General features: G+C 42.2%; 1 protein-coding gene and 1 long non-coding RNA gene across 2 annotated transcripts in view; one reads left to right on the forward strand and one right to left on the reverse strand.

Moving 5' to 3' along the window:
- The first annotated feature begins 9,313 nt into the window (after positions 1 to 9,313).
- LOC130215752 (golgin subfamily A member 6-like protein 6) lies at positions 9,314 to 13,688 on the forward strand. Its single transcript, XM_056447602.1, has 10 exons — positions 9,314 to 9,333; positions 9,698 to 9,827; positions 9,939 to 9,994; positions 11,537 to 11,666; positions 11,778 to 11,833; positions 12,219 to 12,419; positions 12,515 to 12,641; positions 12,747 to 12,919; positions 13,056 to 13,155; positions 13,268 to 13,688. Exons 1-10 carry the CDS (start codon positions 9,314 to 9,316, stop codon positions 13,325 to 13,327), a joined length of 1,053 nt encoding a protein of 350 aa, XP_056303577.1. The 3' UTR covers positions 13,328 to 13,688.
- A 3,499-nt stretch (positions 13,689 to 17,187) lies between these two features.
- The window catches only part of LOC130216645 (uncharacterized), a 32,763-nt gene continuing 22,067 nt past the window's right edge, over positions 17,188 to 27,883 (reverse strand). Inside the window, exons 3-5 of the long non-coding RNA XR_008835817.1 lie at positions 21,842 to 21,971; positions 21,212 to 21,271; positions 17,188 to 17,779 (exon numbers count right to left, since the gene is read on the reverse strand). This is a non-coding gene — a long non-coding RNA (uncharacterized LOC130216645). The remainder of the gene's footprint in view (positions 17,780 to 21,211; positions 21,272 to 21,841; positions 21,972 to 27,883) is intronic.

A 27,883-nucleotide genomic window follows, 5' to 3' on the forward strand; every position in this document is an offset into this window, starting at 1 on the left:
CATAGAAGGTTGCCAGGTTTTCACAACAAAAGTTGCTCAATCAAAACTAGCCCAACGGCCGATCAAAGCCCAGTTCCTAACTCAAAGTATGTATTCAAATAAATATGAATATACTGTTTGAATTATTATATATCAAAAATTCCAGAGTCTAGGGCTGTTTCTCAATTCCAAGAACAATTTGAAATAAGCCATTCCACTGTTTGTAAAATATTCTACAAGTGAAGGGCTTTTTGAACAACTGCCAACATGCCCAGTTATGGTCGTCCCAGCAAGATTACCTCAAGAGCAGACCACAAGATGCTAAAGATCTCCAAAAACCTTAAAATGACTTCACGGGACTTATAGCAGGCTCTGGCTACTGTTGATGTGAAAGTGCATGCCTCTACAACAAGAAAGAGACTGCACAAGTTTAACTTGCATGGGAGGTGCAAGGAGGAAACCTTTGCTTCCTAAGAAAAACATCAAGGCCAGACTAAAGTTTGCCAGATGAGTCTAAAATTTAATTATTTGGACACCAAAACAAATGACATGTTTGGTGTAAACCAAAAACAGCATTCCAGGAAAAGAACCTCATACAAACTATGTAGCACAGAGGTGGAAGTGTCATGGTTTAATACACCAAAAAATCTAGAGTGCATCAGCGGGTGCTTGAGGATCATGCGAGACCATCTGTCAGAAAACTAAAGCGTGCTGGGGTCAAGGACCCCTTAGGTGGAGGACAAGGGGCCCTAAGGAGCCCAGACTGCAAGCCTTGGGAGAGAGGTTGGGCCCTGGGTAGCTTGCTGGGGTCAGGGACCCCTTAGGTGAGAGGGCATGTGGGCCCTAAGGAGCCCAGACTGCATGCCCAGGGAGAGTGGCTGGCCGTAGGGCAGCTCACTAGGGTCAGAGACCCTAGAGGTGGAGGGCAAGGGGGCCCTCTAGGGCCCTGACTACAATCCCAGGGAGAGAGGTTGCCCCCAGGGTACCTTGCTGGGCCCAGTGACCCATTAGGTGAGGGGCAAGGGGGCCCTCTGGGGCCCGGACTGCAAGTCCAGGTAGAGAGGTTGGCCACTGGCTAGCTTGCTGAGGTCAGGGACCCCTTAGGTGGAGGAAAAGGGGGCCCTAAGGTGCCCAGACTGCATGCCCAGGGAGAGTGGCTGGCCCCTGGGCAGCTCACGGGGGTCAGAGACCCTGCAGGTGGAGGGCAAGGGGCCCTCTGGGGCCCAGACTGCAATCCCAGGGAGAGAGGTTGGCCCCTGGGTAGCTTGTGGGGTCAGTGACCCCTTAGGTGAAGGGCAAGGGGGCCCTAAGGAGCCCAGACTGCATGCCCAGGTAGAGTGGCTGGCCCCTGGGTAACTCACTGGGGTCAGAGACCCTGGAGATGGAGGGCAAGGGGGCCCTCTGGGGCCCAGACTGAGAGTCCAGGGAGAGAGGTTGGCCTTTGGGTAGCTTGCTGGGGTTAGGGATCCCTTGGGTGGAGGGGAAGGGGGCCCTCTGGGGCCAAGACTGCATGTCCAGGGAGAGAGGTTGGCCCCTGGGTAGCTTGCTGGGGTGAGGGACACCTCAGGTGGATGGCAAGGGGGCCTTAAGGAGCCCAGACTGCAAGCAAAGGGAGAGTGGCTGGCCACTGGGCAGCTCACTGTGGTCAGAGACCATGGAGGTGGAGGGCAAGCGGGCCCTCTTGGGCCCAGACTGTGATACCAGTGAGAGAGGTTTGCCCCTTTGTAGCTTGGCGGGGTCAAGGACCCCTTAGGTGGGGGCAAGATGGCCTTCTAGGGCCAGGACTGCAAGTCCAGGGAGAATGGATTGCCCCTGGGTAGCTTGTTGGGGTCAGGAACCCCTTGTGTGGAGGGCAAGTTGGCCCTAACAAGCCCAGACTGCAAGCCCAGGGAGAATGGCTGGCCCCGGACAGCTCACTGGGGTCAGAGACGCTGGAGGTGAAGGGCAAGGGAGCCCTCTGTGACTCAGACTGCAAATCCAGGAAGAGACGTTGGCTCCTGAGTAGCTTGCTGGGGACAGTGACCCCTTAGGTGGAGGGCAAGGGGGGCCCTAAGGAGCCCAGATTGCAAGCCCTGGGAGAGTGGTTGGCCCCTTGGCAGCTCAGTGGTGTCAGAGACCCTGGAGGTGAAGGGCAAGGGGGCCCTAAGGGGCCCAGACTGCAATCCCAGAGAGAGAGGTTGGCCCCTAGGTAGCTTGCTGGTGTCGAGGACCCCTTAAATTGAGGGCAAGGGGGCCCTCTGCGGCCTGAACTGCAAGTCCAGGGAGAGAGATTGGCCCCTGGGTAGCTTGCTGGGTTCAGGCACGCCTTAAGTGGATCACAAAGGGGTCCTAAGGAGCCCAGACTGCAAGCTCAGGAAGAGTGGCTGCCCCTGGGTAGCTCACTGGGTTCAGAGACACTGGAGATGGAGGGCAAGGGGACCCTTTGGGGTCCAGACAGCAAGTCCAGGAAGAGTGGTTGGCCTCTGGGTAGCTTGCTAGTGTCACGGCTCCTTAGATGAAACGCAAGGGGGCCCTAAGGATCCCAGAGTGCAAGCCCTGGGAGAGAGGTTGGCCCCTGGGCTGCCCAGAGACCCTGCAGGTGGAGGGCAAGGGGACCTCTGGGGCCCAGACTGCAATCCCAGGGAGAGAGGTTGGCCCCTGGGTAGCTTGTGGGGTCAGTGACCCCTTAGGTGAAGGGCAAGGGGGCCCTAAGGAGCCCAGACTGCATGCCCAGGTAGAGTGGCTGGCCCCTGGGTAACTCACTGGGGTCAGAGACCCTGGAGATGGAGGGCAAGGGGGCCCTCTGGGGCCCAGACTGAGAGTCCAGGGAGAGAGGTTGGCCCTTGGGTAGCTTGCTGGGGTTTGGGATCCCTTGGGTGGAGGGGAAGGGGGCCCTCTGGGGCCAAGACTGCATGTCCAGGGAGAGAGGTTGGCCCCTGGGTAGCTTGCTGGGGTGAGGGACACCTCAGGTGGATGGCAAGGGGGCCCTAAGTAGCCAAGACTGCAAGCAATGGGAAAGTGGCTGGCCACTGGGCAGCTCACTGTGGTCAGAGACCATGGAGGTGGAGGGCAAGCGGGCCCTCTTGGGCCCAGACTGTGATACCAGTGAGAGAGGTTTGCCCCTTTGTAGCTTGGTGGGGTCAAGGACCCCTTAGGTGGGGGCAAGATGGCCTTCTAGGGCCAGGACTGCAAGTCCAGGGAGAGTGGATTGCCCCTGGGTAGCTTGCTGGGGTCAGAGACACTGGAGATGGAGGGCAAGGGGACCCTTTGGGGTCCAGACAGCAAGTCCAGGAAGAGTGGTTGGCCTCTGGGTAGCTTGCTAGTGTCACGGCCCCTTAGGTGGAGGGCAAGGAAAAAGAGCAACCAGGTCACAGCAGTCTTCAGGACTGTGATCAATTTTGTGTCCATCCATACAAACTGTGTTGAGACCAAGTACTGTAATACTGGTTTTTATGTTTTATATTGTATTCGAGTTTTTAAAAAGGTTAGTTCACCCAAAATTTAAAACTATTATATCTGTTCTATTGATTTAAACAAAGGGTGTCAAACTCTGATTTTGGAGGGCCACTGCCTTAAACAATTTAGCCCCAGCCCTAATAAAAAAGTAACTCATCCAGTTAATGAAGCCATTCAGGCTTATTTGACAACTAGGTGGTATGTGTGTTGGAGGATTGGAACTAAAATCTGCAGGTCTGTGGCCCTCCATGGGTTTGAGTCCCCTGCTGTAAACCTACAAGACTTAATTCATTTCTAAAACTCAAATGATGTTTTTAATAATAAAAACTCTCCACTGAAAGCCTATTCATGACTTTTTAGACATCTTGAATTCAAAAGCTCCTTTTATAATGATCATTTCTTTCTTATTTTAGCTGTTTATAAAAATGAATGTGTCATGAAAAATGAAGACATGTCTGATGGATTTGGGTAAAGATATGTAATGACAAAATTTTTATTTCTTGACGGTTTATTGTTTTTTATTTTTATGAGACTAATTTATTAAATGTTACATAAGTTTATGTAAAACCAGCTGTTGGGTTGTAGCACCCTGTTTTAAAATAAACTGGTAATGTTGGTGTTTAACACTACAATAACATGAAGTTTTATTAAAAATGTCTTAATTATAATAAAGTATTAAATATACTAAACTACATTTTAATTTCTGATTTATTTATTTTTAATTGTGCCTTTCATGTTTTGTAATTTTGTAGATGAACGAGCAGTGGAATATTAAAGCAGAAAACTGACAATTACCTAACTAAAATACTAATGTTGCTTTTATCAATTTATCTTTTTTTTTTATATCACAGGGAAATTTAAATTTGTATTGATAATGTTGTATACATAACTATACTGTTCAGACATTATGCTTCAAAAAGCTTCATAAGAATAATGCATATCTGGGACCAATATATGAGCTTTATAAATGTTGCCTAGTTGGACCCCATTCAGGTTCTATGTGAGATTTGTGGGCTAATTAATATAGGGCCCAAGTGGAACCCACGGACAAACCTATCCAATATGGGTCTTATATGAGTTGCCCATTGGGGCCCCACATTAGTCCCAGTCAGGCCCGATATGAGATTCATATGGGCTAATTACAATAGGGCCCACTTGGAACACATGGACAAACCCATATAGGGCCCATATTTAACTAGAAAAAGGAACACGCCCAACCTATGGGTAGATAGCCATTATAACAAAAAATAGGAAGTGCTTTCTCAGCTAAGAACAGATAAAATTTCTTTAAAAACACTTGGAATAATAAAGCCAGAGAGATTAAGAGAATTTTTTACAAAAAATATTTACATCAATCAAATGTCAATTTGCTTTTGTGAAGTTTAGATTTTTTCCTTTGACTCTAAATTTAGCTTTAAATAATGTTCTTGTTAGTCATTTAATGAGAATAATATAGACTAATAACAATTTAATAAGTGATTTCTAAGCATTATTGTGCTGTATAAGTGGTAAAGTATCTGCATCTAAAGTTGATTTAGGTAATAAATGCATTTACACAACAATTAAAGCAGCAAAATTTAATTCAATTCAAACATAACATTCTGATCACAGAGATGATTGACAAAATGATTGTTCGACTCTGAAAGTGCCAGCAGGTGGCAGCAACTGTTTGTATTACTAAACGAGTCGTTTATTTAACCGATTCGTTTGAATCAAAGATTTGTTCAGTAAGATTTCCTACTGAATGGATTGAATCCAGCCGTTCATGAATGACATAACATCATCATACTAAATATTACTGATATACAACCTTACTCAGCTCATTTAATTTAAGACTGTTGCAGATATATTAGGCCTACACTGAAGTCGAGTCAGAATTCACAAATTCATTCTCTCCATGCTGTGCAATGTGACAGTTTTACCACGCATTATGAGAGCTGGTCAGCAAAATAAAACAGATGACATGCTAAGAAACTTAAGTATGATATAAAATTATATTTGTAAGATGAACACGGGTTGCTGAATAAATGAAGAAGTCTATAAAATGAGATGTTATTCTGCTGCAGAAATGGAGGAACAGCCGATCACAATGCATTCTGAGTATCTCTTACTTATTAATAAATTATTTCTTCTGGTTATCCTTTACGTGTATCTGTGGGTAAGCAATTATTTAGTCATAGAAAATTATTTTACAAGTTGACTAAACTAACTAAACTCTGTTAGACCTTAACAATGTTTCATTGATGTTGTCCATGTTTTATTTCTAAGGATTGTTTTTTCCATTCAACAGAAGCCTTTTGAAGAGGAACCCAGAGAAGGATCAAAAATGGAGGAGACCAGATCAAGAAAGACCAGATCAAGATCGGCAGTCAGTCCAAAGGTTCTTTCACTAATTAACAAGATTTCAGACTATGAATGGATTGAGAAAAACTGAGTGTCAGATCTTCCTACATTTCCTATCAGAGATTCTTGGCAGCGTCACAAACCTAAAATATTTGCTGATAATTTGCTTTCATGGTTTACTTCTGTTTCGTCAAGATGAATATGTTTACACGTGCTTCAGTTTTAAGGACAATCTCATTATTCATAGTAATTTGTTTACCAAACTGCTTTATTGTTACAGTTTTGAACAATTTATTTTATTGTGTATGGACCCTTTACACAGTATTGGGTATCTTATCTTTCGGGTCTTCATAGTTGAGTAATTTATGAGCAGTTATTGGCTCAAATAAGAGAAGAAAAACTCTCTGACAGTGTTTTCATGACTTAAAAAAGTCGGGGGAAATAGTGTGAGACTGATAACGGCAGCCAGAAGAGAGAACAGTATTAAATTTACTGTCCCGCACAGAGACTCTGCATTACAAAGTGTAGCTTTATAAATCTACAGACATTTAAAAAAAAATCTAAATATTAAAAGATTTAGGATGCTGATTAGCTGTGAAATGCGTCTTGTGAAAAGGGTCTGTTGTGCTGCTATTTTATATTGGTGTATGTTGTTGCAGTGGTCTCGTTTTATCTTTCGGACTCATTTTTCTGTTGGATTATGATTGCATTAATGATCATTTGTTGGTGAATGCATTATTAAAACACTTATGACTGATTATGTGAATTATAGCAGTGTTCAAAATTGATCATTTTATGTTTTGTACATGACTTTTACTGAATAATAAAAGCTTAAGAAAATACAGAAAATCCACTGTAAAGTTACAGCAAAAAACAACATATTTTTGAGTTTTGAATTCATTTCTGTCATTTTACGTGCCCGTTATTTTACTTTTTTTGGCACACTGTGCAGCCAAATGCAGGATGTTTATCTCTTTTGGCTGGTGGTCTCTGATACAGTTCTTTATGGTCAGTGGTGTTTTGCTGTTTGGTTTGTGTTTCGATTTGTAATGTCTGTTCTTTCCTGTAAACGCCTGCTCCACAGCATTGACCGTAGCAGTTGTTGTTTGTTAAAAGTAAACTGCAGTACATTACCCAGGATTCTTCTAATTGTTTGTGCCCAAAACCAGTACCTGTAAAAACTATAATAATAATAATAATATTACAGAAGCTTAGTCGTTTTTTTGTCACTGGTTTTACCTACTTTTGGGGTCAAATTAAAGGTTTTATTGAAATATTATTTCTTGATGTTTTTTCAGTACCTGTGGTCAGTGTTACAGAATAATAATGACAATGCTTTAATGCTTTTCATTTGTTTTAGTCTGGTTTGCTATAGTGTGATTTAGTTATGTTAATTAATATACGCCACTTACTGTAGAAACCTGTCATAATAATAACAATAATAATTTAAAGATCATACATACCATTTTTTCATCACTGGTGTTTATTTACATTAAACATTATAAATAAAGAAATTAAATCTATATAGAATTCTTCCACCTGTAATAATAATGATGATAATTATAATGATGATGCAAATGCTTATGTTCCTTTATTTAAAGATTTCATGTAAAAAAAATAAATACATTAGAGAAATAAACCAATAAAAAGTCATTCGTGATTATTGATCATTCATTATTTCTGATCGTCCTGAAATTTTGACTCGTGTTAGACGATTATTGCATCTGCAGTTTTTATTATTATTGTGAAAATGCTAACTGGGTCTCGACATGCTTGAGCAGAACTCAGAAATATGGTGTTGATGTTTTCTGAGTGATATAATCACGGCTCCTCTGCTGAAATGACTGTAAACTATTAACCTCTATGCTGTAGACGCGCTTTTCATTTCAAAACTAAACATTCGCGGCTCTGAGGCGTTGCTGTGCGACTTTAGAACGCGTTCTAAAAATTGTGTTCTGAGATAATTTCTCATTTACGCATTCAGTATTCGACAACTAACTGTACAGACGCAAGAAATTTACAGCTGATACTATCAGACTATCATTTCATTTCAGTATATTGTTCAGTTTTCATCGTCGAATCATGGAAAGAAACAGTTTGGATCACGCTATGTGCTTCAGGAACTCTTACGATCAGAGTCTGTATTATAGCACAATCAGGGAAATAAAACCGCTGATGAGCAAGAAAACTCGAGAAGCTTTCTTTGCTGAAGACATTGCTAGGTGGCTAAAGCCCCAGCCACGTCTTACAGCTCATCAAATTGTGAGTGACTCGTTAAAAATGCCTTGTTCTTTTTCCGGACTAGCCCAAAAGGGGCTAGTTCACACAAAAATGAACATTACATCACACTTTACTGTCTCGCATGTGGTTTAAAACTGAATTTCTTCTGTTAAACACAAAAGTAATATTGTGCAAAATGCTGTTTGATGGTACCCATTGAGTTCCATTGTCGAAAAAAATTACTATGAAAGTAAATGGGAACCATATTGTCCTCAGAATTACTTTTGTGTTCAACAGGAGAAAGATGTAAGTGATGACAGACGTTTCATTTTCATTTTCATCTAAAATATGGCTCAATGCTTTAAGAAGCATACAGTTTATTACATACAGGTTTATGATTTTTGAAGCTAATGTATATTCTACCACAATAAGTTTAAACATCATGTCATTTTAAAACAAACCTGTATTTATAATTATAATATCATTTGTTTTCTTTTTATCACCAACAGCAGCTGGAGACGGCCCCCAACCCCAAAGAACTCGAGTTTGTTGACACACCAAGAGTAGTTTGGTATAGCAGAGACAAAGGTGAGCTGTTCAAACAATCTCAACTGAATTCAAAACACATTTCTTGTGTAGTTAACATGTTCAATTGTAGGAACCACATTAAAGTTTAAAATAATGAGATGTTGGTTTGCAGGACTACGTATGTGTCCGCAACCTGGGGAGCCAGAGGAAGGATGGTACTCCGGCCCTGAAGCTGTCTATTACGAGAAGGTACAAAGTGGCATGAAAGCCAAAATATCAGAGAAGATTGAACAGCAACGCCGTGACAGATCGGTAAGTAAATGTTGTGTGTTTTTATTCTTCCAGTTTAATTCAATATTATTTTCTGTTTACAACATATTACAGGTTTTCTATTATATGTTTATCATGAAGAATATTTTTCTTCCTGTCTGTAATTTGTCCTCTCTTTCTCTCTCTCTCTACAAGGCTAGTAGGACACTTCAACAGTCGAGACCCGGTTCTCTCAGTCCGAGAGGGCAGGCGACTCCTGGAGAATTGTCCAATCTCCAGCCACGACTACTGCCTAAAAGACCACAGCAGTATAAGAAAACAATAGGAGTGAATGAGAACCTCTCGTCATTCTCCAGCCAACTGCAGCTCCAGCAAACGTAAGTACTTTTACATCAATGTACAGAACATCACTACGTTCCTCTATTTCATATCACACTATTGTATATTTGTATTATACTTGATTTATGTCATATAAAAGTACTCAGAGTAAAAAGTGAAGTAAAAATGTGATTGTACAGGAACTATGCATGTAACAATAATGGCTTTGGACTGTTCAATGTTTAAGTCACACTTTCTGTGGTCACTAAAGGGTTAGTTCACCCCCCTAAAACAGAAACATTTGATTAATTCCTCACCCTCATGTCATATTTATATAAGCAGACCTTTGTTTATCTTCAGAGCACAGATTAAGATATTTTAGGTGAAATCTGCGAGCTCCCTCATCCTCCATAGACAGCAGCAGTTTAAAGACAAAATCTCATTTTCATTTGTGGGTAAAATAACCCTTTACGTTGTCCAGTTTCATTTAATGTATGTTTATTTAACAAAATGTATGTCTTTCTGTTTCTGCACATGCTAAAAGTGCAGACGCTGCTTCTCATACTGTGATTCATAATCATCATGTTACTGTGATCTCTTTCAGAAAAGACAAGGCTAGTAGCACATTTCGTCAGTTGAGACCCTGTTCTCTCACGCCGAGAGGTCAGGCGACTCCTGGAGATTTGTCTAAACTCCAGCCACGACCACCGCTGAGAAGGCAGGCAGAAGGCACTGTGAGTAGACAATCATAGCGTTAAATGTGTTTGTATAAATATCATCAGTCATTCTTAAACCTGCATTGATAATGATAATACAGCATTAACATGTTTATTTCTCACCAACAGCAGGATCAGAAAATAATCCGTGAGGAAGTCTCCGGCCAACCACAGCTCCAGCAAACGTAAGTATTTAACATCACTGTACATTACATCACTACAATCCTGTATTATAGGGCAGGGCGATTTAGCCTAAAATCTAAATCTCGATTAATTGAACATTTTAACTCGATTACGATTAAAGAACGATTATTTTATTTTTTTGCCCTCAAAGACAGTTACAGTACAGTAAATATGCTCACATATTGAAGTAAGTCATTTCTGAATGAAGGGTGCATCATTAGATTTTAAAATAATTGAAGGAAACATACACTATCTACTATCTATGATTATTTACTGAACAAAGGAGCAGATTGGCCACAGGGAGCACCGGGACATTTGCCGGTGGCCTGATGGTCTATCTGGCCTGCCACCGTGATTCTGGCCTGCCGTCCCCCCCATTTTTCATGATTATCGTGCTCCCCCTCCCCCCTGCTATTCACTGTGGCTCGACCTTCAATAAATTTTCCCGATTGAAAATGCTGTCCCAGTCCGCCCCTGACTGAACCTCAAAGTTGAACAACTGAAATTAAAACACACACTGACTAAAACCAACAGTCACTTTTTTCTTATAAAAAGTGAAAATAAATAACTTGAACTTTTGGAAACAAAATAAATTATTTTCAGTGTTTTTCATGTTAAAAGTAGAAAATAAGCAGCATCTCTTCTAGATAAAACAACTCTTCTATATCCTGTAAATAATGTTTTAAACTGCATTTCTTGAATCTTCTGTAAACAAATATTTTAGTGTAAATAATCATTTGAATGTAATGGAAAATATGCCGTCTCAAGGCATCTCTGGCGCAGCTTTCAATCATCGTCAATGTAGTGCAAACGTGCCAAGTATAGTTACATTTTTTAAAAGGTGAACAGGTATGCGGCCGTGTGAAGGCTGCGCTGGACCATAACTGTGCACTCGACGCAGATGTATAAATCAGCCATAACACAGCAGGGTCACGTGACTCCACATGCGGTAGATAATTGAAAAAAACTGACCTGGAAAAATTAGATTGATTATAAGCTCTTAATGTTGATTTCGATTACTTTTGGATTAATCGCCTAGCGCTCTGTATTACACATCACTCTATTGCAGTGTTTCCCAACCCTGTTCCTGAAGGCACACCAACAGTACACATTTTCAATGTCTCCCTAATCAAACACACCTGAATCACCTAATTAGAACATAAGAAGAGACTCCTAAACCTGAAGTTAATTAGTCAGGTAAGGGAGACATCCAAAATATGTACTGTTGGTGTGCCTTCAGGAAAAGGGTTGGGAAACACTGCTCTATTGTCTATCTGAATGTTTTATGTTTATTAATAATTATTGCTTTGCATTTATATTTTATAACAGTATAAATAAAGTAAATATTAAACAATTCAGGAAATATGCACATAACAATAATGACTTTTGACTTTGATAAATGTTTAAGCCACACTTTTGAGGTCATTAAATAGTCATTAATATGTGCACAATTGATGTTTTTCTGTTTCTGCACATGCTAAAAGTGCAGACGCTGCTTCTCATACTGGGATTCATAATCATCATGTTACTGTGATCTCTTTCAGAAAAGACAAGGCTAGTAGCACATTTCGTCAGTTGAGACCCTGTTCTCTCACGCCGAGAGGTCAGGCGACTCCTGGAGATTTGTCTAAACTCCAGCCACGACCACCGCTGAGAAGGCAGGCAGAAGGCACTGTGAGTAGACAATCATAGCGTTAAATGTGTTTGTATAAATATCATCAGTCATTCTTAAACCTGCATTGATAATGATAATACAGCATTAACATGTTTATTTCTCACCAACAGCAGGATCAGAAAATAATCCGTGAGGAAGTCTCCGGCCAACCACAGCTCCAGCAAACGTAAGTATTTAACATCACTGTACATTACATCACTACAATCCTGTATTACACATCACTCTATTGAATATTTGAATGTTTTATGTTTATTAATAATGATTATTTGCATTCTTTATATTTTATAACAGTGAAATTAAAGTAGAAATTGAACAGTTCAGGAAATATAACAATAATGGCTTTTGACTTTGATAAATGTTTAAGCCACACTTTTGGTCATTAAATAGTCATTAATATGTTCTGATTGCCAGATGCTGATGTCAAGACAATATAATACCATCATGCCTATGTGCACAATTGATTCTGTTTGGTTTTTACACATTCTAAAAGTGCAGACGCTGCTTCTCATACTGTGATTTTTAATCTTCTCTGTTACTGTGATCTCTTTCAGAAGAATCTCTGTTAAAGAGAGAATGGAAGCTGCAGCAAAGGCCTGGAGAGATGAGAATGAGAGAAGAGAGAAGACCAAAATTGAAGAAGAGGAAAAGCAGGAGACCAGCTCTGATAACGTCCGGAATTTGATGTTAATGATGGAGGAAAGATATGAAACATTGAAGGCCCTCAAGCACTACGAGGCCAGAAAGGAAAATCTGTATGTGTCTTGTCTGATTTCTTCTCAGTCTTTGGGAACAGAAGACACAGTAAGTGTTTGACCTCTGTGTTTTTGTCTTATGTGGTTTTGTGCAGTGAAAAGAAGATGGATCCCCTGCAAAACCGCAATAATGCTCATGATCGCCACATCAGAGAAGCCCTGGAGGAAAAGCAGCTGAAAAAAATACAGCGGCAGAAACAGGACGCTTCCTGGAAAATCACAGTAAGTGCAGAACGTGACCCAGTAAAGCTGTCAAACCCTCACACTCATCCAAATGTCATAACAGACTGTACAACTGAGCTCAAACACGACTTTTTCTCTCACCAGAACAAACTTATAACAGAGAGGATCTCAGAGGTCTTTGAGGCGTCTGGAGGGATGCTCCACTATGCTGACACTAATTTAAAGGAGAAAGCATTGGAGAATCGCTGTTTGGACGCCTGCCAGTTCCACGAGCTCCCAACAAAAGTGAAGCAGTGCTTGAAAGATCTCCAGATCCAGTAAGATATAAAAATACTTTTCTTTATGAACCTACTGAGGATCAGAAGTGTTCAAATTCTGTTGAAATATTATTGCAGTGGCCATTTAAAAGCTCTTGATAATCTGACTATTGCTTTCTTTACTTCACTGAAAAAGACAAAACGGGAAAACCTTGATGGAGCAAAAGAGGGAAGAACGGAGACAATACAGAAGACAAAAAAGGCTGGCGATAGCACTCGCTCCTCCTGTGGTTATAGTAAGTGATGTACAGAAGCAGCACTACATACCTGTTCCTGTTGTCTTGATCATCAAATACTGTATCATTGATTTCAAACGTGTGGCTAAGTTTTATCATGTCGTTATTGCAGACTGGAAGAAAGCTGATGCAGCCCACCTCCAAGAGCTGTAAAGAAAGCAGAACCAGTTAAACAGAGGCTCTAGACTAATTAAAGGAAGAAAGGCTCTCTCCAGCTCTGTTATCCTCCTTCTCAACAGCTGAAACCATCAAAAGAAGAAAGAAGAGGAAGAACAACTTCTCAACAGCAGAAATCTTCATCAAAGCCTTGTGTTTCCTCACTCTGCCAGTGGTCTCGTGTAAATCAGGGTGGGCTCAAGCATCATCATTGTTGCACTAGACTGACTGCTGCTCTATCCAATCAGTGGAAGGGGGAGTTGACTTCTCTCTAATGTGACTCATGAATGTTTCAAATATATTCCGTGTCGAATACCTCATACTGACTGAAATCTGAAGTTACTGTGTATAAATGTATGAGGTATTTGACCGGAAACCCTCATCCTCCACAGACAGTAACTGTCCCAACTCATTCAGGGTCCAGAAAGGTACGGTAAATCTCCTCACACAGAACACGTCTTCAGTGGATCATTTAAAATATTATCAAGTCATGAGAAAATGCACATTTATAAAGACTTTATTCAACAGTTTCTCCTCCTCAGTGTCAGTAGGGTGTGTGTTCATGTGTCGTGCTTGGTCGCGTCTCTGACGTATTACCTCAGATGTGCCTGTGCTTTAACATCAAAAAGAGGAAGTCGCGCGTGGACATCTGGAGTATACGTCACTGCACAGTGCTCATAAACACGCTCAATATACTGACACTGAGGAGAAGAAAACTGCTGAATAAATGATTCTCCTAGATTGATAATATTCTGTTTGAACCACTGAAGGCATGTGATCTGTTTGGTGGATGTTGTTTGGTACCTTTCTGGACTTTGAAAGAGTTGAGACGATTGTTGTCTATGGAGGATGAGGGAGCTCTCAGATTTCATCTAAAATATCTAAATGAAGTTACAGTATATAAATGTAGAGGTATTTGACACAAAACCCCTGCAATCAAAGTCAGGTGATTCATTTTGGGTCATCTTACCCTTTAAGCCTGCCTGATTTCAATGAGACTACTGGCAACATTAGGAAATGCAAGTGCAGAACGAGGAAAACAAAAGCCAATGAAGAAGATCATGAGCACACACACACTCACAAAAATAAATAAAATATGTGAGAAAACTTGATTTAGCATCATTTTTTGTGAGTATATTTTTAACAATGTCGAACACTTTCTCTGTATTTGTTGTTTTTTTTCTCATTTGGATGTCATGTTGATCCAAAAAATGGACAAAACATCCTAATTGGAAACATTTAGCATCAGAGTTATGGAAAGAGAAGAAGCAGAAGATCTGTGATTGGGCATAAATCTAACAGTTACTCGTCTGATAGACTTTGATGTGAATTTAATGTTACTTTTTAGAACAGCGGTGCTCAACCTGATTCCTGGAGATGTGCCTTACTGCAGAGTTCAGCTGCAACTTTGATCAAACACACCTGTCATTAATTAACAAGCATTCATTTACATATCCTGTGTAAAATCACATGATAAACATGTCAATGTGTGTAATGTATGTTTGAAGATTTGTTTTACATAACACCAATATATCAACACACACACAGGTTTATATTGTGGATTATAGGAACTTCAGATTGTTTATATATTTTTTATTTATTAGTGTATGAATGTTTCCCAGTGATAGGTTGCAGCTGGAAGGGCATCCGCTGCATAAAACATATGCTGGATAACTTGGCGGTTCAATCTGCTGTGGCAGTAAGCTGAAAGAAAATGACTGAATGAAAACAGATCAAACAACTCTTATAGGAATAATTAAAAAAATAAATGAAAATAAAATAAAACCCAATTACACAACTGAATGACGGGCAGATGTCTACATTCATGCAACACTCTCAATGTGTCCTTGCATTCCTATTGGTGGACTGAGGAAGAGCCTCGAGAGTGATGTTTTTTTTTTTAAACGGAGAAGTCCGCCGTTTCAGCTCCTTCATACATTCAGGTAACTTGTGTTATATTCATTACGTTATTACATTGTGGAAAGCTTATTACTGAAATATTTTGTGTCGTCAGGTAATGTTTCTATTTGTTAGAAAAGCTCTTGTGTTAAATAGTGATATAAACTGTAACTTATATGTGGTTAATATGGATAAAAACTGCTGGTTATGACGGGCCTCGTCAGCCGTCGGTTCAGAAACCTCCCAGCCAGCAATGACATGTGGGGCCCAGAAGACGGCTTCATGGGTGGCAAATGTGGGCCCCATTATGGGCTTGCACCCGGGATCCACATTGGGGCCAGCCATGGAAGCCCAGACGTACTAAAAGTGGGACCTGTAAGGGTACTGCATGGGTCCTAACTGGGCAATTCATGCCAAACCCATTTGGCCACCACTTGCCCAAAGGGGTTTAAAGTGGGTTTGCACCCAGGATGAGCCAGCCATGGATACTCAGATTCAATTCAATTCAGTTCACCTTTATTTGTATAGCGCTTATACAATGTAGATTGTGTCAAAGCAGCTTCACATAAAAGGTCACAGTAAATAGGAACAGTGTAGTTCAGTTTGTAGTGTTTAAGTTCAGTTCAGTTTAGCTCAGTTCAGTGTGGTTTAATAATCACTACTGAGAGTCCAAACACTGAAGATCAGATCCAACGATGTGCAGCTCTATAGATCCCGAACCATGCAAGCTAGGGTTTTAAGATGGGTTTTAAGTGGGATCTGTAAGGGTCTTATGTGGGTTTTAACCGGGCAATTCATGAAAGACCCATTTGGACCCCACCTGCATAAAGGGTTTAAAGTGGGCTTGCACTCGGAATCCAGACGGGGACCAGCTATGGATACCCAGATGGGTTTTAAGTGGGATCTGTAAGGGTCTTATGTGGGTCTTAACCGGGCAATACATGTCAGATCCATTTGGGGCCCACCAGTCTGAAGGGATTTAAAGTAGGCTTGCACCCGGGATCCACTTCGGGACCAGCTGTGATTGCCCAGATGGGTTTTAAGTGGGATCTGTAAGAGTGTTAACCGGGCAATACATGTCAGACCCATTTAGACCCCACCAGTCTGAAGGGGTTTAAAGTGGGCTTGTACCCGGGATCCATTTCAGGGCCAGCTGTGATGGCCCAGATGGGCTTTTAGGGGGACCGGTAAAGGGTCTTAACTGGGTAATTCATGTCAGACCCATTTGGGCCCCACCTGCCTAAAGGTGTTTAAAGTAGGCACCAGGATTCAACCGTGAATGCCCATATGGGCTTAAAGTGGGCTCTGTAAGTATCTTATGTTGGTCCTAACTAGGCAATTCATGCAAGGCCTATTTAAGCCCAACCATGCCAAATGGTTTAAGGAAACAATCTAAGAAAAACAAAAAGGAAGAAAAATACAAGACACTTGATGCTTTGAACTGCAAGAAATATATTAAATTGAACAAGAAAAATGATCTTTATAAAACAATGTCACAACATTACTAAAAAAAACTAAAAAATACATTTAAAAAAAAAATCTCTAATACACTCATGATACATTGAACAACAAAACATGGCACAAAAAGTTCATACACTCATGCATAAGTCCACAAATACAGATATGTATAACACACAAAAAAGCTAAATAAGAGTAGCCATCAATGTACACGGTTTACACTCACAGAAATTATGCTTCATATTCTTTTACTTTTTTAATGCTTTTAATGTTTTATGTAAAGCACTTTGAATTGTTTTGTAACATGAATTGTGCTATACAAATAAACTTGCCTTGCCTTTATACATTTACCAGGACACGCAGGAATAGTGTCACCATGCAGAATATGAGGGGTGAAGAGTATTCAGTTATGTGTGATAGTGCAAGCGTAACTGTATGCACACACAGAAGAGGCAGAGATTTCTGGTGGCACCATAATATGTTTTTATTGTTGTCACACTGCACAATCTGTAATATAAACAAACACAGACAATAAAAAGAGACTGAACAGTGTTTCAGTGCTGGCAGTGTGACCATGAATGTGTGATCAATAAACACAGAAATACTCAAACACAAAAATATACAATGGCAATGAACAGACACTATAAGTCACTGTATTTCTCCACAAAACAATGTACATTACCACAGATCAATAGTAGTTATTAAACTCTTACTGCATAAACAATAAATACAGTAACTAACTATTCAGTATTAAATTACTCTTATTATTTAAATACTTTCTAACATTTGACATTACATTATGAAACTGAATTAACCCACAGGACTGTATCAAACTGTAAACTCCCACTAAATAAACGTTATGTTAATCTATATGTATATCATATTTATATGTATATTATATTGATATAATTAGCGCGGCCTCTGTCACCTCGATCTCCATTGACAGGCGTTGGCGGCCTTCACTTGCGCGAGCCCGACTGTATTTCTGCCACGAGTACGCTGATGCGGTTGTTTTATCCATATAAACATACATATACGACCCTCAAACACATTATTTACACTGTTAAACACAGACTAAACATAACATTCGATGCCACATCATCCATCTTACCTGTAATATAAACAAACACAGACAATGAGAAGATACTGTGGACAGTGGCTGCATCCGAAACCACACACTTCCATACTATACAGTACGCTAAAATCAGTATGCGAGCAGAGTAGTATGTCCGAATTCATAGAACTCAAAAATCAGTATGCGAGAAGTACCCGGATGACTTACTACTTCTGGCGAGATTCTGAAGTGCGCATCCCATGCATGAATGGGAGTAAAGCGACGCATTGTAGGTCACTTGACCATGACAAAATGGTGGATGTAGTACGTTTGAATTCCATTCATACTTTTCACATTCATACTGTATAGAGCGTACTTTTCTAACGGCCGAGTAGTACGTTTAAATTCAAATGCAGTACCCACTGGGTAGTAGGCGGTATCGGACGTAGCCAGTATTTTAGTATTTGCAGTGTGACTTCTTCATGAATGCATGAAACCTCCTGCGGCTCACATATTGCCCCCAGCGTCACTCGCCAGGACATACAGGTTGAAATGATGGGCATCAACACATTATAACTAACCTGAACTTATAGGAACACTAGTACTAAATGATGACTAATCAATGCATAACACCTTTAAAAAATAAAATGGACTGTCATAACTCTATACCTCTACACGTATCCCAGGAAGGCCAGGAAACCCAGTACTCTGGCCAGCAGCAGCAACCCCAGGGCATGTACTCTACCACCACACCACAGAGATGGACATGCTTCCACCCAGATGGTGACAGACAAAGCCCACCGCCAGAGCCCCCCACAGCTGCGGAGGGCAGGCCCCATCGGGCTGAGAATGGCAACCGCCGACCCCGCCATGCAGCCAGCCGCCTGGGATGTAGGACCCATATATGGGTTCCCAGATCAAACACATCCGGCCATCCCCACTCAGCCCATAAATAGGACCCATATATGCTTTCCCAGTACAAACCCAATGCTACTTTGCCCATAAATATGCTATGCAGGACCTATATGTGGGTTCCCAGATCAAACCCAATGCCACTTTGCCTATAATTATGCCAGGCAGGACCCATATATGCATTTCCAGTTCAAACCCAATGCCACTTTGCCCATAAATATGCCATGCAGGACCCATATATGCATTTCCAGTTCAAACTCATGCCCACTAGGCCCATAAATATGCCATTTAAGACCCAGATATGCATTCCCAGTTCAAACCCATGTCCACTTAGCCCATAAATATGCCATTTAAGACCCATATATTTGTTCCCAGAGCAAACCCATGTCCACTTGGCCCATAAATATGCCATTTAAGACCCATGTATTTGTTCCCAGATCAAACTTATGCCCACTTGACCCATAAATATGACATGCAGGACCCATATTTGTGTTCCCAGTTCAAACCCATGCCCACTTGGCCCATTGCTTGTCAATGTTAATTAATTGATCAATAATAATAAGACAGTTGTGTTATAAAGACGAGCGTGTTCGCTTAATGATAAATTCATGATAGGAGCCAAATTCTTGTTTCAAGCTGCTTTTAGCTCAAACACTGATCTAATAGGTTGTTTTCAGTCACGTGCTTCTGGTGACTCGCCAAATTCAGATGAAGGACAGGATATAAAAAACTGAATGGGAGATAAAGAGGAAAGTCCGTGGCTGCATCCGAAATCGACTTCTACTCACGGTGTACTGCATTCGAATGTAGAAAAATGTGAGCAGTATGAATGGAACTCGGACGTACTACATCGGCCATTTTGTCATGATCACGTGACCTACCCCACGTGAGTTGCGTTGCTTCCATTAAAGAGCTAAGAATGACCCAGAGGCGACACTCAATAGAACGTTCCGTTGCAACAGCAGGGCCCAGCAAAAGCCCCGGATTCCGCCATTTTGGAGTGAAAGCGATCAGCTGTCCATTGGATCTTATTGCTGTGATGGCCAGCAGCTGCTTTGTTTTTTATTTGTTTATTTAAAAAGAGCATTAAAGCTGAGATACAACCTGAAAGACGACCATACAAAACTTACTATGACAATCATCAGCACTTTTAATTGTTAATTTTACAGACTTATAATATGCTGTTGTTCTGTTGAAGTTTTCATTCCAAAATGGCCGCCGCGCCATATAGTAGCTGTTTTCCAAATTGCACTAGAGTGTCGCCTCTTGGTGATTCTATGATCTTTGCTTACATAGAGCGAACTTTTCTAGTTATTTACGTAAACGTCTTTTTAAATTAAAATCAAACGTTGCAAAACTGAGGAACAGCTGATGAAAACGGGAAAAACTTATACGCGGGTACATTGATGGACCCACATTGCACAGCATGGAGCGAATTATTTTGTAGTGACCACCAGGTGGCAGCAAGTGATTCTATTACTAAATGAATCACTTCTTTAACCGATTCCTTTGAATCAAAGATTTGTTCAGTAAGATTTGCTACTAAATGCATTTAATCTAGTCATTCGCGAAGATCATCGTACTCAATATTACTGATGTTATAACGTATATAACGTTAATCAGCTAATTTAATTTTTGCCTACAGTGAAGTCGAGTCTCTCCATGCTGTGCAATGTGACAGTTTTACCATGGATTATGAGAGCTGGTCAGCAAAATAAAACAGATGACATGCCAAGATGCCCAAGTATGACGAGAGTCTGAATATTTGTGCCAGTCTTTCAAGATAAAATAGCTTAAAACACCTTACTATAACTTTATTTTAATGACAAATGTCTAACAATACTGCTAAAACTATTTATTTTGAATTATATGAAATAATAATCATTATGGCAGTGCTTCCCACAAGTTTGAAATATACTTGCGATGGTAGCTGGATTGAAACACACCTTTTACCCACAGCACATAAATAGTTAAAGACAAACAAAACATAATTGGATTTTAACGCAAGTTTTATTATTATCTGTTTTAAAATTTTTTCTTTTCAATGGGTTAAAATAAAAAAAGACTGTTAAAATAAAAAAAAATCTAAAATATACCTGGGAGGCCATTAATATACCTGCGTCCCAATTTGCATACTTATACTACACCCTAAATGTATATACTTTTTTGTGAAGGAAAAGTACTGTATAAACCTAGCTAACATTTGGACGTCTGATTACCGTTGAAAAGACATCATGTCCCATCATGGTTGAAAAGTAGTACCAAACTGAAAATCTAGCCGATGTCTTTTACGTCATCTGGCCGTGAATCGCACGTCTTTTCTACACGTTCCCTGCACGTCAAAATATGTCATGTTCTGGACGTTTGTGCCATATTCTGGTTATTTATAAAATGTGTTGCAGCATAATTTAAGTATTTTAATAGCCGAATTATACATATAAAATAATCAAACTTATTATTTAAAGCTGTGAAATGCAATCAGGTCCGATTTCGGTCCAGTTATACCTATACATCTTTATAACGTTGTAGTCATGTGTATTCTGAAATACACTTTTAAGCATTCAACAAGTTTCTCACCTACACTGGCGTGTTCTCAGGGAGTGGGATGACAAAGGATCATTTGCACTGGAGACAATTCTACATAGACAAACAAAACAACAGTGAGAAAGGTAATAATCAAATTATTTAGGTACAAGGAATAAATAAATAAATGCAATGCCTTGTATGATTTTGCCAGACGGCCTGGAGAAAAAGTCTTGAAATCTGTCTGACAGATGACTGACTGTTATTGACCCTGCAAGACAAATTTGACCCTTAATGCAGTTTAATTAATTATAGTAAAAAAAAAACTATTTTACAGGAGCAGATTGAAGAAAAGTGGCTAGACTTAAACTCTTAAATCTACACATGAGCTAATAACACTTACATAAATATATTTAACATTTTATGCTAACTGTAAAATATTAAGTAAATAACTTTTTAGATACAGATCCATAAGTTTTGCTGTCTTTGTTAATGACAGCCTATTAATGTAGGCTAAACAGAATCATTAATACTGGTATTGTAGTAATGCTGGAGACATATCTACTATACAATGATACTGTATAGCCTTTTGTTAGGAATTTTAACAAATTGGTGCATTATTATTTTATTATTATTATTACTATTAAAATGTTTTATTGCTACACTTTTTCACTTCAAACTCACCAGAAATGGTCATTTGCAGCTCTGACTGAACACAGAGCAGGTGGATGATGGGCAGAGATAGTTGGAAAACATGTTGGCCAGCTGTCTTTGCGGAGCAGTGTACAGAGCCCTGATAAACTGCACCATATTCCTGTAATAACATCAAATATTGCTCAATCTCGACTTATTTTTAGCATAACGGCTCATTTTAGCCAGGCCAAAAACAACTCCACATTGCTGTTGACAGTTTGCAGTTTCTACAAAGAGCAGAATTCCCTAAGAGAGCACACGGTCGTGTAGCTCATCTTTTTAAAGATGTCGTTTCGACTGTGCGTTTCTGGATGCGGTGGTTTCCTCGCCCCGGATGACAGGCACGAGTACTGCATCACATGCTTGGGGGTCCAACATGTTGATGCGGTGCTCGCGGACAGTTCTTCCCCGCATTGATGGCTTGACTGTTGCGCAACTGAGGTCACGGCGAGCTCTTTTATTAGAGCAAGTCACCCCTGCTGCTCCCCGCCAAGCAGTTAGCACTCAGGCAGGCCTGAGGGTTACAGCATTATGCTTTGTTTCACATCCATACACTATCACTGACAACACTTATCGCATCCATTCACTTGCTTTTCACACTGATTGAACATACTGTTCCCCTTCATGAGGGAACTTCTACGTGTGTCTGTATAAACAGACTTTGGGAGTGCTTTAGACGACCAATCACTTCTGAAGATATGAAAACGGGTCAATGAACCGCCAAATGAATTGGCGGAGCTTAGCTCCACAGCTGAAACTGATGAGCCAATTAGGGCTATATCAATCGGCTGTTGGAGCCAGCTCATCAGAATTTGCCTGCTGAAGAGCCGATCACTCAGCTCGCAGCTGGATACTCAGGTGCTGTGGCAGTGGAGACACACGTCTCCGTTCCCTATTCGGGGAACGTGGGTTATGTACGTAACCAGGACGTTCCCCTTCATAAGGGTACTTCTATGTGTGTCTGTATAAACAGACTTTGGGAGACTGTATGGTAAGCGCCGTAAGCCCGTCGAGCTGCTGATGTGTAGTTTCCCAAGCCAAAGCGTGAGCGCACTGACAGCACCAAGAGCGCAACCTTCCAACGTCCCCTAGGCCCAACGTATTACCAATACATGGGATTAAAAGTTTTAAATCAGGGGTCGTAAGTGTGCTTTTACCTAGCTAATATAGACTAGGGATTTTTGAAAATACAACAGTACGCTGGGAAAGCGTGCCAGTCCCCGAAGGGAGAGGACGCAGCGGAGACCACCTGCTGCCCTAGAAGGGGAGACCTGATGGTAAAGAGACATATGGACTAACCCTAATGAGGGGGAGTGCTACATATGATAAGCTGGTTAGCAGTTTAGGGAAGATACGGGACCGCCTAATAAGGGGGAACACACCGTAGTAATAATGCATATGGCATGACCAAATGGGGATGCACATAGCTGGCACCAATCCTCAATATTCGTGTAGACCAAGCATACCAACCGCACACTGAGCCATGCACTCGACTCCTCCGCTGTGTCGATGCTGGGGGCTTAGAAGGAATTCTCTAGGGTTCGCCTGGGAAGGGGAACTTACTAGTAGAGTAGGAAAAGCGCACGTATCTCCGAGTTAGGGAGCCTGGCACAGCAAGCGTTTGTGACACCGAGCTTAATTCCCCCCTGATTGATTGGGATTACCCAATAACTGGGAAGAAACTGGCTCCACTCAAAGGTTATAGAACCTCGCGAATGTGTTAGGTGTCGCCCAACCAGCAGCTCTGCAGATATCTGTGAGAGAGGCGCCGCGTGCTAATGCCCATGAGGGATCGAAACCTCTAGTAGAGTGCGCTCTCACGTTAAGGGGGCGCGGCTCACCCTGGCATTGATAAGCGAGGGCGATGGGTATAATCCTCGGCCCCCCAACGAGGAAAGAGCAGGCCCCCTTTCTCCGAATGGCCCATCCCAGGGAAACTTTGCGGTCCGTTTACTGGACTTAGCGGCGCCCTGGGGCGGGGGTGTCTCAGTCCTGCGGGAGGCTCGGCATTGCCGCGAACAGCGGAAGCGGAGCAGATGTAGAAGCCGCGGGTGGATGCCCTCTGCAAAGAGCAGCCACAGCTGAAGGGGCAGCGGGAGGAGCAGTTTTCCAAGCCCGCTGATAGATGACCTCACCCATCGCTTTGGACTGCTATTTCACCGCAGAGAATTCCTGGGTGAACTTCCCCACGGTGTCGCCGAACAGGCCAGCCTGGAATATGGGAGCGTTAAGAAAGCAAGCTTTGTCAACGTCTCTCATATCGGCCAAGCTCAGCCAGAGGTGGCGTTCCTGGACCACTAATATGGCCATCGTCTTCCCCAGGGCACGAGCAGCCGATTTGGTAGTCATGACAGCATAATCGGTTGCCATGCGGAGCTCATGCAGCAAGCCTGGGGGAGAACCCCCTACATCACGGCCAGCTTTTCGGCTTGATAGCATTGATAGGTGGCCATAGCGTGCAGAGAGGAGGTGGCCTGGCCCACAGCAGTGTAGGCTCTGGCCGTGAGAAACTCAGATAACCTGCACGCTTTGGAAGGGAGTTTGGGCTAATCTCTCCGAGTGGAGCGGCTCTGCGGACAGAGATTGTCCACGATAGCACGCTCCACCTGGAGAGTTGCCTATCCCCTGGCCGCTTCGTCATCGAGGGAGGTGAGAGTGGGAGCGCATGAGGACTGGGCAGAAAAAGGTGCCCTCCATGCCTGCGTGAGCTCTCTGTGTACCTCCGGGAAGAAGGGGACGGGGGGTCTAGAAGGCTTCGCCTTCTTCTTCGCCCCACGTAGCACCTGTCTAAGCGCTACGGCCGCGGTTCTGGCGGACAAGCCATCTCAAGTCCCACAGCCGAAGCAGCCCGGGATAACATGGCTAACATGTCCGATTCCAGATCCAAAACCACACTGACAACCCCGTAGGGTGGCAGCGGGTCCGGATCTGCATAGAAGCATGTCAACCTGCTCTCTGATGCATCGTTGGACATCACGTCACCGGTGTCATCTAATGAAAGTGCGGCCAAACCGGAGGATGGACCAGCGCTCGCACTCGTAGCAGAGACAGAGCGCACTGACGAGGAGCGAAGGGCCCGAAGGCGACGGAATAGCCCCCACTGTAACCCTCAGGCCTGCCCGAGTGCTAACCACTTGGCGGGGAGCAGCAGGGGTGACTTGCCCTAATAAAAGAGCTCACCGCGACTTCAGTTGCGCAACAGTCAAGCCATCGCAATGCGATGGCTTGAAGTGATTGGTCGTCTAAAGTGATTGGTCGTCTAAAGCACTGATTGGTCGAAGTGATTGGTTGTCTAAAGCACTCCCAATGTCTGTTTAAACAGACACATGTAGAAGTTCCCTTATGAAGGGGAACTGCGGGATCATTTACTTCAGCTGTTTATTCTGCAATTCGTTTTTAGGCCGTATTATACACAGACTAGCCTATATCAGTCTGCTATAACGACAGTCTGTGCGTTAAAGCGGGGAAAACATGAGCATAAACGGCATTATTGTGATGGGCTAATTCAGTAGCGAACTTGCGTTTATGTGACTTACACTTTCATTGAAAAAAAAGCTCATGTCCACCTTTATGCTGCTGCCATGCTTGTGTGTGTCACCCAACTGCTGCACCCAACACACCTCTTGCACGGGAAAAAACAATCCACTGCATTTGCCGCTGCTTATCTGAATGCAGCCACAACCTCTCACATGATAGCAGGGAAAGGCACAGCCAATCAAAATGCCCATATGTGTTTTGGGGGCGGGAGGAGCAAATGTGATTGAACCCTTTCTGCCTGTCTATGTTAATGTTGACAGAGCAATTTTTTTTAAGTGGATCAAATTATTGGTGGGGACATTTCAATGGTTGGAGGACATTGGTGGCGACACATCCCCTCCGTCCACCCTAAATCTACGCCCCTGGCCCTGCCACACAGAAAGTCACCACTACAGGCCCTACCGCACAGAAAGTCACCACTACAGACCCTGCTGCACAGAAAGTCACCACAACAGGCCCTGCCCCACAGAAAGTCACCACTACAGGCCCTGCCACACAGAAATCACCATTACAGGCCCTGCTGCACAGAAAGTCACCATTACAGGCCCTACCATTCAGAGAGTCGCTGCTACAGGAACTTTCCCTCAGAGATTTGGCACTTCTGATTCTGCCATGTTCATCAAGATTTTAACGCTGTTGGAAGAAGTGAAGGAGACCCAGAGGGTACATAGCAATATGCTAAATGCTTTACTTTAGCAACACGATCAGCCTTTGCCAGAGGTTCCTGAAGGAATTGACTTTCCTTTAACAACCACTGAAGACTTAGAAGCAGTGAACGTAATAAATTGCAGGACCCAATAATAATGTCCATTGTTGTGAGTTCATGTTAAGAGTTTACACTGCTTGTTGGTTTTATTTTTGTCTGGTGATCCAGGGCTTGAATTTCAAGTGGGTGTTGTACTTGCGTGCCTACCAAGATGGGATTTTTTTTAGGTCTGTGCAAATAATCAAAATTCTATTTCAATTTCTGCTTTAAACGAAAGCGTAAGAGAGAGAAAATCTCAAATGAAATTCAGGTTCTGTGATCACTCTGCAGGTGAACTGATTTACGCATTTGTCTACACGTCATCCAAGATCCAAGATGGCGCCGATGACGATGGCCGCCTCCGTGTTGTGCTCTGCAGTAGTGTTTGTGTTTTTGTTAGTTTGTCCTGTCTTGAGTCACATTCCTACAATTAGTTTCACCAGAGACGAATTGTTGGACATTCGGGCACATACACGACCAAATATTTTTCCATACTTGGATTTATCTGATGTTCTGTTGGACATTGTAGTCGGCGGAGCTGCAGTGCTGCTCAAATGCCTTTAAGCGCGCAGACGAGGAAAGAGTGCAGGCGCGCTTGTGAAACTCAGACAGTGCGGATTTCGGACCGTGTTGCCTAGCATCCATCTGGCAAATCTCCGCTCTCTACCCAACAAAATAGACGAACTCATTCTGCTCTTTCAGACAAACAGGGATTTTCTGCATTCAGCTGCTCTGTGTTTCACGGAAACCTGGCTGAACAACACCATACCGGACAACACGCTTCACCTACCGGGCTATCAGCTGTTCAGAGCAGATTGCGACGAAGAATCAACGCGGAAATCGTGCGGTGGCGGGATGTGCTTTTACATCAATGAAAGGTGGTGTACAGATGTAACAGTTTTAAAGAAGATGTGCTGTCCAGATCTCGAAGCACTGTTTATTAACTGTAAGCCTTTTTATTCCCCGCGCGAGTTCTGCTCGTTCATCCTCGTCAGTATTTACATTCCTCCACACGCGCACGCGAGCCTGGCGATACAGAAACTAGCTGATCAGATCACGGTGATAGAGCAACAACACCCGGACTCTGTTTTAATCATTCTCGGGCATTTTAACAAAACAAAACTATCCCGTGAACTGCCAAAATATAGTCAGCATGTTACATGTCCCACAAGAGACAGTAACATATTGGATCACTGCTACACCACAATAAAGGATGCATACTGCTCCATCCAACGAGCAGCTTTGGGACACTCTGACCATTGTTTGATTAATCTCATTCCAACCTACAGGCAGAAACTGAAAACAGCCAAACCTGTATTAAGATCTGTGAAAAGATGGACAAACGAAACAGAGCGGGATCTACAAGCCTGTTTCGACCTCACTGACTGAAGTGTTTTTGAAGCTGCTGCAAACGATCTGGATGAGCTCACAGAGACTGTAACATCTTATATCAGTTTCTGTGAAGACGTGTGCATTCCTACCAGGACTCAACTCACATACAACAATGACAAACCATGGTTCACTGTAAAACTCAGACAGCTACGTAAGGCCAAGGAGGTTGCTTACAGGAATGGGGAGAGGGCCTTGTATAAGCAGGCCAAATACACACTAGAAAAGGAGATCAGAGTCGCAAAAAGGAACTATTCTGAAAAACTAAGGAGTCAGTTCTCTTCCAGCGACTTAGCATACATGTGGAAAAGTTTGAAAAACATCATAAACTACAAGACACCATCCCCCAGCATTGTAGAAAA

Source organism: Danio aesculapii, chromosome 22, assembly GCF_903798145.1.
Source record: "Danio aesculapii chromosome 22, fDanAes4.1, whole genome shotgun sequence".
NCBI lineage: Eukaryota > Metazoa > Chordata > Actinopteri > Cypriniformes > Danionidae > Danio > Danio aesculapii.